This window comes from Bos mutus, chromosome 14 (assembly GCF_027580195.1).
Source record: "Bos mutus isolate GX-2022 chromosome 14, NWIPB_WYAK_1.1, whole genome shotgun sequence".
NCBI lineage: Eukaryota > Metazoa > Chordata > Mammalia > Artiodactyla > Bovidae > Bos > Bos mutus.
Genome location: NC_091630.1, coordinates 8506675 through 8519210, shown reverse-complemented (window position 1 = coordinate 8519210; position 12536 = coordinate 8506675). Strand labels below are relative to the sequence as shown.

Sequence of the window (12536 nt, the reverse complement as noted above, 5' to 3'; positions counted from 1 at the left end):
AGAATGTTCTTCGGTGTATCTTTTCGAGAAGTCGCTAGCCCAGGTGTCTGGCGCTCAATTAAAGACTTCTGGGTCAGAAGTGGCATTCTGTCGAGGTTGGGCTTTTATACTTAATTCCTTAAGTTCCTTAAGTACCAAACGACGACCTGAAACCTGCACGGAGATTTCACTACCTGGGGAGGTAAAAATGAGCAAAGCCTCCTTAACGCAGATGAAGAACTCTTTTCCCTCTAATATCACCACAGTGGCTGTGGATATAAACGATCAGAGGTTACTGCAGAAACAGCCAACAGGTATTGGGCGAGAATCCAAGCGGCTGGCTGACTGGGACCGGGCCTGTCACTGCCCTGACAGGCAGGCACTCCTGCGCCTCCTAGGAAGGCCGGGAAGGCCCCTGCAGGGTTCCTCGCGCATTACCCAACTCTCCACCTCACTGCAGCCCCTGTCCTTCTCTGGCGCCCCCATAGTCTCTGCGGTTTCTCTCCTCCCAGAGGCTCCCTCAGCGCGTCAGCCCTCCAGACGCCGCCGCTACCCAGCCTCCTCATTACCCTGGCGGGGGCGGGGCGCTGTCCGTCACGGGGGCGGGGCCAAATATAGCTCGAGCCAGGCCCCGCCCCCGCGTGCTGACGCCCCGCCCCCTCGGCCCCCGGAGAGGCGGCCTCCACTGTGTGGCGTCGGGAGTTTTCTCCCTCTTCACGGCGTCATCCTTCCGTCAGCGAGCCCTCAGCTTTTTTTCCCTGAGGCCCTCTCCTGCCCCTCGAGAGAACGCGGCGAGTCAGGCCACGCGCGCGGGGCGCTATGAAGGTCCGCCGCCTGACTAGCGCGGCCGCCGCGGCGGCGGAGCCGCAAGCCGGTTGAGGAGGGCCCGGCGCTGGGCCGAGGCATGTGGAGCGCCGGCGGCAGCCTGCTCCAGTCGCTGCCCCGGCTTCTGCAGTACGCCGCCGCCCTCCCGGGCCACACCGAGCCGCCGCCGCCAGCCGGCTGGGCCCTGCCGCGGGCGGCCGGCGGGGACGGCCCGGCGGAGCGTCTGCCTCCGCGCGGGGGCGGGGCGAGCGCGGCGGCGGTGGCGGCGGCCGCCCCGGGGGCGCTGCTCGGCGCCTGTCTGGAGCGCCACGCTCCCTCCGACGCCTCAGAGCTGCCGGGGCCGGGCGGGGCGTTAGCGGGCGGCCCGGGGGGCGGCGGCGTGGTGGTCGACGTGGCCGAGGTGAGAAGCTGGCGCTGCTGCTGCCTCGGCAGCACCTGTTGGTGCCGGAGCCTGGTGCTGGTCTGCGTGCTGGCCGCCGTGTGCTTCGCTTCCCTGGCCCTGGTCCGCCGCTACCTGCAGCACCTCCTGCTCTGGGCCGAGAGCCTCGACTCGCTGCTGGGGGTCCTGCTCTTCGTCGTGGGCTTCATCGTGGTCTCGTTCCCCTGCGGCTGGGGCTACATCGTGCTCAACGTGGCGGCCGGCTACCTGTACGGCTTCGTGCTGGGCATGGGGTTGATGGTGGTGGGCGTCCTCATTGGCACCTTCATCGCCCACGTGGTCTGCAAGCGGCTGCTCACCGCCTGGGTAGCCGCCAGGATCCAGAGCAGCGAGAAACTCAGCGCCGTCATCCGCGTCGTGGAGGGGGGCAGCGGCCTCAAAGTGGTGGCGCTGGCCAGGCTCACCCCCATACCTTTCGGGCTGCAGAACGCAGTGTTCTCGGTAAGTGGCGTGCCACTGGGCTGTTCTCCCAAGTCTTTTTGTTTGTTTTGAGCGATCTTGGGGCGGCCCTGGGAGGGTGCTCCGTCCTGTGGAATGCCGGCAGAGGAGTGACATTAACAGAAGTGGAAATTACTTTCTGACGTACCCTGAGACATTTCAAACAGATAAAGCCAATCTGTGTCGGGCCCCCTCAATAGGAGATTTGGTAGAGAAAGAACTACTCCTTTTTTGACATATGAATTTGGTTAGAAATGAGCTCTCTCAACTATGAGAGGAGAGGAGTAGAAATAGCTATTTTAAACATTTGTCATCTTACTCTGTAGCAGCTGTCGCACCAGTCAGGGAATAAATAAAGGCTGGCTTTCCCTCTAACTTGCCAAAATGCATCCAGTATTTTAGCTCAGGTTTTTAACAATGTGGGGCTAACGGAAGAGTTTGGGTAAATAGAGGAGAAAGTGGACTCTATTTTGGAGTTTCCTAAAATTTTTAATAGGATTTTTTTTCATCGAGTAATTTGCTTTTTTAATACAGTGTAATAAGGGGGAGCCTCCTTTTTACCTTTCTTTGGAGGAATTCATTTTAAAATCACTTGGTAGTAGATAAAGCAAAATTGGACAGGTAACCTTTTTCCCAATTGAGAATATATGTCTTTTTATACACCTTGTACACTTTTTTTTTTGTCTTGTATTCATATCCTTTGCTTATTCAGTTAAGGTGTTTTTAACTAATGTACATCGCGTTGTAAATGATTGAGTAATGGAAACACTGCTAGTAAATGATTGAAGAATGGAACTCTGCTACTGAGGACCATCCCATTGGGGAAAAAAAGGATCCAGTGTTTACAAACTTAGTGTCTTCAGCGCATGCTGTATGCTAAGTCACTTCAGTTGTGTCCATGGACTGTAGCCCACCAGGTTCCTCTGTCCATGGGATTCTCCATGCAAAAATGCTAGAATGAGTTGCCATTCCCTTCTCCAGGGTATCTTCCTGACCCAGGGATCGAACCTGTGTCTCTCATGTCTCCTGCATTGGCAGGCAGGTTCTTTACCACTGGCTATGTGCCCTTGCTTTCCTCTTTTTTAAGGTGAAGGGGTTAAACTAGTTACTGTGTTCTTCAAATTCAGTGATTCTGAAGTTCAAAGAATTTTCATATAGATGCCCAGAAACTCAACCCAACTAGACCTAAAAAAAAACTCTGTGTGAAGAAAGAGTTTTAGCACTCAAATCCACAGGAATCATTAGTGAACCTGACAAATTTGTTTCAAAAATAGTTATCTCTAGAAACTTTCTCATTTTGTTTTATGTTAAGAATATTTCTAACCAACCTACCCTTTTCTTTTTAAATGCCTTTTGCAAATCTCATGTTGATTCTAACCAACTGCAGCAATGACTAGAGTGAGGCTTGAGGCGACATGGAAATAGATAAGGCGTTTTCTGTACACGGAAAGTTTGATGTTTACAGGTGGTTTAGTAAGTTCTCTCCCTTAAATTTTTACCTTTTCACAGCTTCCTATAAGCTTGAATTTTGACCCAGCCTTGGCTAATAATCGATCAGGTATCCTTAAACTTTGAAAGAGGGTTGGAACTAAGGAACCTGAATAGTTTCATTCTGTTAGTTTGCATCCTCTCCAGTATAGCTTATTTCCTTGTGCATTTTCTTGTCTACCAACTGTGTGCCTACTGTCCTGGACTGCTTCCACATATTATTTCTAATCTTTAAACTAGTTCTATGGAGAGTGATTATACGTATATTATAGATTATTATCTAATAGTCCGGAACACAGGGCTGATGATCTGAAATTCTGCTGTCTCCATAGAATTCGCCATAGAATATGAATCTGTTGCCCCTCGGTCAAGTTGCTTATCCTCTTTATGGTTCACTTTCTTATATGCAAAATGGGAAGGTAATGTTACCTTCTTTATAGGATTATTGAGACAGTTGCTTAAATAAATGCTACTAAGCCTGGAATAACAAACATTCTGGCTTTTGTCGTCATTCAGTTCAGTTTAGTTCAGTCACATCCAACTCTTTGCAACCCCATGAACTGCAGCACACCAGGCCTCCCTGTCCATCACCAACTCCCAGAGTTTACTCATGTCCATCGAGTCGGTGATGCCATCCAGCCATCTCATCCTGTGTCATCCCCTTCTCCTCCTGCCCTCAATCTTTCCCAGCATCAGGGTCTTTTCAAATGAGTCAGTTCTTCGCATCAGGTGGCCAAAGTATTGAAGTTTCAGCTTCAGCATCGGTCCTTCCAATGAACACCCAGGACTGATCTCCTTTAGGATGGACTGGTTGGATCTCCTTGCAGTCCAAGGGACTCTCAAGAATCTTCTCCAACACCACAGTTCAAAAGCATCAATTCTTTGACGCTTGCTCAGCTTTCTTTATAGTCCAACTCTCACATCCATACATGACCACAGGAAAAACCGTAGCCTTGACTAGACAGACCAAGTAATGGTCAACTACGTAATGTCTCTGGTTTTTAATATGCTGTCTAGGTTGGTCATAACTTTCCTTTCAAGGAGTAAGCGTCTTTTAATTTCATGTCGTCATTACTGTTGTTATTATCCAGGATCACCTAGGTACTAAATAATTGTTTGCAGATAGAGTCTTAACCCATGACTCCATTTCTTCATTTTATATTTTGTCCTGGGTATATAATGTGGGCTCATTATAATTTGTTAATTAAAACTATATAAGTTTTAAAAAATAATCAAATATATTAAACATGTAATTTATACTTTGTACTTGGAAGTAATTTAAGGTAATTAATTGAAAACGAACTTGACAAGAGGCAGATCTCAGTTTGGCCTTGTGGGGTCAAGAGAAAAGAAGGAAAAAAGAAAACTGGCCTCTTGAAATAGGTATTATTGGCATAGTTTAACTGAGGAAGACATGGAGGCATCTGGGAGCTTGTTCAAGATCACCCAGCTACCAAGTGGTGATGGTGGTGATGGTTCAGTAGCTAAGTCATATCCGACTCTTTGTGACCCCACATACTGCAGCATGCCAGGCTCCTCTGTCCTTCACTATTTCCTGGAGTTTGCTCATATTCCTGTCCGTTGAGTCATTGATGCTATCTAACCATATCATGTTCTGCCATCCCCTTCTCCTTTAGCCTTCAATCTTTCCCAGCATCAAGGTCTTTTCCAATGAGTTGGCTTTTCACATCAGGTGGCCAAAGTATGGAAGTTTCACCTTCAGCATCAGTCCTTCCAATGGATGTTCAAGGTTGATTTCCTTTAGGACTGACTGGTTTGATCTTCTTGCAGTCCAGAGGACTCTAAAGAGTCTTCTCCAGCACCACAATCCAGGTTCCTATGTAATGCTGTTCTTTATAGCATTGGACTTTACTTTCACCACCAGACACATCCACAGCTGAGCATCGTTTCCACGCTTTATTCTTTCTGGAGTTATGAGTAATTGCCCTCCTCTCTTCCCGGTAGCTTATTGGACTCCTTAAATGGCAACCCACTCCAGTACTCTTGCCTGGAAAATCCCATGAACAGAGGGGGCTGGTAGGCTATAGTCGATGGGGTCGCAAAGAGTTGGACACAACTGAGTGACTTCACTTTCTTTCTTCTCTTTCTGACCTGGGGCGCTCATCTTCCATTATCCTGTCTTTCTGCCTTTTCATACTGTTTATGGGGTTCTCGTGGTAAAAATACGGGAGTGGTTTGCTGTTTCCTCCTTCAGTGGGCCACGTTTTGTCAGAACTGTTCACTGTGACCCATCCATCTTGGGTGGCCCTGCACAGCAGGCTCACAGCTTCACTGAGTTACATAGGCCCCTTTGCCTTGACAAGAGTGTAATCCATGAAGGGTCTCTAAGGACCAAGTGGTGGAGCTGAGTTATAAACCCCAGATTATCTGAAAAAGTTCATGGTACTGTGTCAAACTCTCACTCTTGGCCTTAAGCAAGGTGGCTTGTGGACCTATTGGATATAGTCTATTATATCTTGTTCATTTCTTGTTTTTAACTATCTACATAATAGCTTCTGCAACTGAAACTGTTTACTAAATTCACCCAGGGTATGTGAGTGAAAAAAAAGCTTAGTTAATGCTGATTTTTATTTTAGCTTGGCTTTTGCTTCTGCCTTCTAGAACCTCTTTCTGATTCTATCCTTTCTGTCCTTATACCCCTATGGCTACCCAAAGCTGCCCCCTTTCCAGGCATATTTCTTTTTCTTCTTCCCTACCTGTCTTTTAAAATTGTCCTTCCTCCTCTCCATTCCAGTTAAAACTCATCTTCAGTGTCCATGATTGACTGACCTTTAATCAATGCTCATGAGGAAAGGTAATGGTCATGAGAGGCACAGGGTTTGGAAATAGACAGTCCTTGACAATCTATGCTGAGTTATGAGGCTCAAATAAGCTAATGCAGGGAAGGCATTGAGTATTTGCCTGGCACATGCTCATTTCTCAAAAATTAATATCAATTATTATTATGGTGGAGGTAGTTTTTATATTTTAGAGGCAGGAGCCGATTGTAAAAGATGAATATATAGAAGAAGGAAAAAGGCTCTCCCTTGCTTGCTGTCTGTTCTTAACTTTCTTTCCTGCTCCCATGTGCGCTAAAAAGGGATGAACAAATTGACACTTCACTTTTGAAATGGAAATTAAATACATAACACTTTATAGTATGAATTGTTAGATCATAAGAAATATAATTTCTGAAGTACATTTTAGAATCATTTCTACTTTTTAAAATGTACTCATTTTTCCTGTGGGAAATAAAGGCCCCCATCTACCAACGTTTTTGATGTAATCTTGAATCTGTAGGTATTATTGTACATTAAGACAGATTTCTAGATGTGTTGTCTGTGAGTGTTTCTAAGTACTGTTCTTATCTGGGCACATATCTAGAATGACTGTTTCTTACTGCTTCACTCAGGATAGGCTAAATGGCGCTACAACAACAACCCCCAAACCTCACTGGGTTGAAAAGCAAAAGATTTGTAAAAAGTGCAGCTTATATTATTATTTATAGTGAAGGGAGATAAATTTAATTTATATTTTGAATTCCACTTTTATGATTTGGAGGGCTATATATGCTCCTAGCATTTATGATATATCCTTTAAAAAATGTTTTAATTAAGTAGACTCTATATTGCATATGATGCCATATTTTTCCTCATGATTTCTCATAAATATATGTTCCTTAAGTATTAAAAAAAAAAGCAAAGGTTTGTTTCCTTACTTGGCGCAGATCCAGGTTCAGCTTTGGGGAAGGAGTCGGGAGTCTCTGCTTTATGTTATTTTTATTTGGGGATCCAGGTTGACGGAGCCACCGTCTTTCACTTGGTGTATGTGACATAGTGAATTCTGTACTGATTTTTAATGCTTTCACCTAGAAGTAATCTCACTCTTTACTAGCCTGAACAAGTGGCATGGCCACAGCTGACTTCACAGAGGCAATGTGTGTGCCGGGAAGGAGCGAGAAGTTGAGTGTTTGGCAGTAGTCTTTGACTCTGGCCCTTGACTTCTGGATCCTGCCTCCCAGATCCTTGAGTCCAGTCCACTGCCACAACCCTGGCAGCATTTCAGCCTCAGCCTCCTATCTAGTCTCCAGCAAGGATTTCCAGTTTTTTCTCCCTCCAGAATGATCTTTGTAGAATGCAAATCTAATCTTGGTACTCCATGTAGGGAAACCGTCAAGTGGGTTTTCTTTTCCCCTCAGGACATTTTCCCAACCCTCAGCTTTCTTCTAGCCTCTCTCTTGCTGCTGCTGCTGCTTGCTAAGTCGCTTCAGTCATGTCCGACTCTGTGCGGCCCCATAGACGGCAGCCTACCAGGCCCCGCCATCCCTGGGATTCTTCAGGCAAGAACACTGGAGTGGGGTGCCTTCTCCAAGCCTCTCTGTCTTATCATTCCACAATTACTAAGTACCCCTTAATATGTTAATGTATTTCATCCTCAACATTCTAAGAGGTAAACATGATTATTTCTGACTTAAACATAGCAGATTTTGTCTGTAGCCTCAAAACTTCAGGATTTCCTTTTTGTTGATAAAGTTGAAAACTGTAAGCATTCATAAAAATAACTATTTAGAAAGCATTAATGCATCATTGTAAAGTCTCTTGTAAGATACTCCCGTGGAGATATCTGGACTTCAACAGTTTAAAGCTACCACCTGTGAAATATCAACTTTAATCCAAATATGGTGGTTTGGTGGCGGTTTAGTTGCTAAGTCATGTCCGACTCTTGTGACCCAATTGACTGTAGCCTGCCAGGCTCCTCCGACCATAGGATTCTTAAGGCAAGAATACTGGAGTAAGTAGCCGTTTCCTTCTCCAGTAGATCTTCCTGACTCAAGAATTGAACCTGAGTCTCCTGTATTGCAGGCAGATTCTTCACCGCCTGAGCTTGGAGGGAAGCCCCTGTTAATCCAAATATATTACATAATAAGTGGTTCTAATGGGTAACAGTATGCATATTGGTGCTTGCAACTTCTAAAAGGGTTTGATGTTGTTGTTACTGTTGTTCCACAGGAGAGCCTAAAAATTATTCTCTTTTTTCACTTTGATCATAGAAAAACTTAATTCCACATGGGAAATGTTTTCATGGTTGAAACCTCAAATAAAAGCATAAAACATAGCATGGAAGATCCTCTTGATCATATGTTGTATAACACTTTACAGGATGTAGAGAAAATTTACATATATTTTACATATATACTATCGTTTAATCATAACTTTGAGGAGTTACCAGTGACTTACAGGCAGTTACATAGAGGACAAAATATCACATACTTGAAGTCAGACTTAGTTCTGACCTTTACTCTGACATCTTGAGCTACTCTTCGAGCCATGCTTTCTGTTGTGAAATGTGTTTGCCATTACCTGCTGCATAGCTGTGATAAAATGTATAGCTTGCTCATTACTTACTATTTCCTTCTCTCCATCCTCTGCATTCCAAGATAAGGACATTGAAACTGAGAGAATTTTTTTTTCTTTTTAAGTTAACCATTTTTTTATGTTGTACTTAGTAGTTGCCAGGCACTGTTGTTCTAACATGTACACATTACTTACTTAATGTTCATATGAACCCTAATTCTCATATTGAACTAAGGCAGTTGAGGCAGAGTGGTGAAATAAATAGCCTAGGACCCATGTACCTAGCAGCTGGTAGGTACCATTTACCTAGCAGTTGGAAAATGGTAGAGCCATGAATTTACCTGAGGCTCTGTTGTTAATCTGAGAAGATCAGCAGAGAGCTTTCTGGTTTCTCAGAGATCTCCTGGTTCTAATTCCAGAGCACTAGCCCTGGGACCTCCCATGTGTCACGCACTGGGCCAGGTTCTCCACAGTTGAATCAGGCATCATCCTAGGGAGATGACTGGAAAAAATATCAAAAGAATAATGTTTTGTGTGTGTGTGAGAATTACATGAAATTCAGATTTCAGCATCTGTAAATAATGTTATTGGAATACAGCCATGCTTATTCGTGGATGTATAGTTTGTAGCTCTTTTTAAGCTAAAACATCAAGGTCGAGTAGTTGTGACAAAACCCCTATGGCCTGCAAAGCCGAAAATATTTCCTACCTTGGACTTTACAGAAGTTTGCATTAGAGCTATAAACAGTCACTGTAGTAAAATAACCACCAAGTCCAAGCCCCTGAAACTGTAAGAAGAGTCCCATAAGCTCCCATATATATCTTTTTACCTTTGTATTTAACAAAAGCCTTTAAATAAATAAATAAATATATATATATATATATATGTATGTATGTATGTATTGTGGGTAAAATGAAAAGATAAATAAAAGGAAAAAAAAAAAGAAATGAGTAAATATAAAAGTAGAAGTCCTGACCCATCAGCCTGGCTCACTTCTCAGTAGAACCATTTTGAAGAATTTTATGTTACCAAACTGTTAGTTACTTTGGCTATTTTTATTAGCCCCGAGTAGGTTAGAAGCAGCAACAGAGAGTGTTTTTGCTTGTTTGGGGGGAGGGCAGGGAGCTGTTAAACTGGTGTACTGGCTAAAATAATGATGGTAAAATAAGATTAAAAACAGAGTTGAAGCAAATATAACTAAACTGTATTGTATTTCCCTAGAATTTGCCTTGAGTAATCAAGAAAAAGATAAATTGCTTCTAATAATTTAGTTCACAATTGAACTGAAATTTACTGCAGTTAAATAAAAATATTTTTTTGACGAGTGACTATGAGACCAGAAAAATGGTAAAATCTTAGTCTCATGGACTGTTTGGGGACATTTAGTTCTGTCTCAGGTCCTGTGTGACTTTGGTGAAGTCATTTAATGATCTGGCCTCCAATTATTATTTGTAAAATTAGAGAGGTTAGACAGGGTCTCAGAGTTTACTCTTAAAAAGACAAATGTTCTGAGTAACTATTTAACATTACTTTGTATGTAACAGTTTGGTGATGGTATGTTTTATAAAAATGTTTTTTCATCTTAAAGTCTTATTCTGTGTATGAGTCACAATACACACTGTGCCAGCTTAACTAATGATTAGTTCTTCTTGCTGTTAAAGCATACTGATTCTTCTTACTATTAAAGTATCCTGATTCATTGCCATTGGTACAGTTCAGATGGAATAGATGACAGAGACATAGCCTGTTCTGAAGGAGCTTGGAGTCATTAAGTCTGAAGGTTGAGATATAAGGACCAAGTTGAAAAATGCCTTGCCACCTCATCCGTAGACCTCACAGAATCACTGAATATAGCTGGCTGTTACTTCCTTAAAACTGTGTTCTCTTTGTGTCTCTTCAGTCATCTCACCAGCTTCTGTGGTTTTCATGGTCGTATATAGGGTTAGAATTCACAAACCTGTATATCTAGCCTATTGTATCATAGTAACAAATAGAGTATATCTTATTACCCCTTCCTAGATTAAAATGTCTTTGGAGGCAGAGAGTCTTATTAAAAATTATTTTAAAAGTGTTTTTTTTTCTGCCTATGAATAAGTATTCATTGTAAAAACTTTGAAAAGTATAGTAAGTATAAGGAGGAAAACATTCAGCATTTTAGTGTTTATTTTTCTAGTCTTTTCACTTATTAGTGCATGTGTTTTCTTTATATAACATTGTGAGTGAATGTTGTAAATGATTTCTGAGACTTTTTACTGAATGTAATGAACATTTTGATCATTAAGTATAGTACAGAATGACTTTCATGACCGCACAGTCATTTTGTACTTTGCATGTTGATGAATCTGAACTTCATTCTTATGGCAATAGGAAAAAGTTTAAGCGGGATTGGATTTGCCCTTTTTTAAAAGATATCTGCAAAATTTAACTTAGGTTGTGAGTGGTGGTGGGTAGATCTAACGTACCAAGACCAGAGAGGAGGAGACTGAACAAGAATAGGAACAGATGACGGGTAGATTTCTTATGGACGTAGAAGGTAGAATCTGTAAGAAAGAGTAGATGATTGGTTGTGGGGATGAGGGAAGAGTGCTGTCTGTCTAGGTAGGGCAGCTAAGATTGGAAACATGAAAAGGAGTATTTTGAGGAGGGAAGAGAATGATAGTATTTTTCCTTAAAGCAGTTTTTAAAATTTCATGTTTCTAGAAGTGAAAGCTGGTTGCCATTTGTTAACTCTTTCTCCCTCCTTTCTGTTTCTGAAATACTGATAGTATTTTGAGGATATACATTATAAAATATAATTCATCAGTAATAAGTAGATGAAAAGATCAAACTGCAGTCACTTTAACTTCTTTTGACCATTCCTTAAAAATTATTATGGGGATTCATGATTTTTTATGCATAATATTACTAAATATATGTTTTAATTGAAATTTATACTAATATAACTTTGTCAATAACCAACATTGCTTTTATATAAACTAGGAAACACACCTCTACAGGAAGGTGTGATTTGCCAAAACTAATGTCGTTTCACAAAACTATGGATAAAATTTGAGGTCTTCCATACACAGATCACCTTTATATTCTTCATTCGATCTGTGTCAAGATATTCTGTGTAAAAATGATAAAGTTTTTTAGTTTGTTAAGGCCTGTAAAGCCATTGTGTAAACAGTTGTAAATGGAGAAGGTAGAGGAACTGTGTAGGCAGGGTTGCCAGAGGAGCTGTGCTTTGTACCGTGTCTGAGGTTCAGTGCGCATTCAAGTGATCATCTGTACATTCAAGTGATAATAAGAATAATAAGAGTTCTTCTATTATCAGCTTCAAAAATGTGTGTTCAGTGAAGAATCAGTTCTTACTCTTTAAGATTAAGGTTTTTTCCCCCTCTTTTTTCTTCCCTTCAGATGGGCACTTTGTTTTCAGGATCTGTCTGGTATGTGGTAATATTCTACAGTAACCCTTACCCACCAAGGCAAGTGAATCACAGTACTTCTGGGCATAAGAATGTGTGTGCTTTCACGGTGCTTCTGGAGTTGTGAAAGTATGGGAGGGTGGCAATCAGGGAGCATTCACCATCCCTGAAAGCCACACTGAAGTATTTCTGATCATAGAAGCTAACCAGCAGGATAACACTGACATCCTAGATTGAGATTTCTGAGTCTTTGGAGTAGGAAAACAGTCCTGAGTCAAGTCCCCAGGGTATAATAGGCAGGACTTCCCAGTAGGATTATTCTGGGTTCACATTTAATGTCTTTTGGGAAAGTAGGATAAGGAGACGTATTTTTTAAAGTCAGTGGGTAGGACTTCCCTGCTGGACCAGTGGTTAAGAGTCTGCCTGCCAGTGCAGGGCACACAGGTTCGATCCTTGGTCCTGGAAGATCCCACATGCTGTGGGGCAGCTAAGCCCATCTGCCACCACTGCTGAGCCTGTGCTCGGAGCCCATGGGCAGCGGCTGCTGCAGCCCCCGCACTCTAGAGCCCATGCTCCCCAACAAGAGACGCCCCCACCGCACGGCAA

General features: G+C 42.8%; 1 protein-coding gene across 4 annotated transcripts in view; it reads left to right on the top strand.

Annotated features, from left to right (window-relative positions):
- Positions 1 to 321: 321 nt before the first annotated feature.
- TMEM64 (transmembrane protein 64) overlaps positions 322 to 12536 on the top strand; it is a 45983-nt gene continuing 33768 nt past the window's right edge. For 2 of the 4 annotated variants that reach the window (XM_070382930.1, XM_070382929.1), the window contains exon 1: positions 322 to 1684. In XM_070382930.1, the coding sequence (XP_070239031.1) occupies positions 884 to 1684 (801 nt within the window). In that variant the 5' untranslated portion in view covers positions 322 to 883. The remainder of the gene's footprint in view (positions 1685 to 12536) is intronic. The other 2 variants (XM_070382928.1, XM_005888297.3) reach the window with 2 other exon arrangements.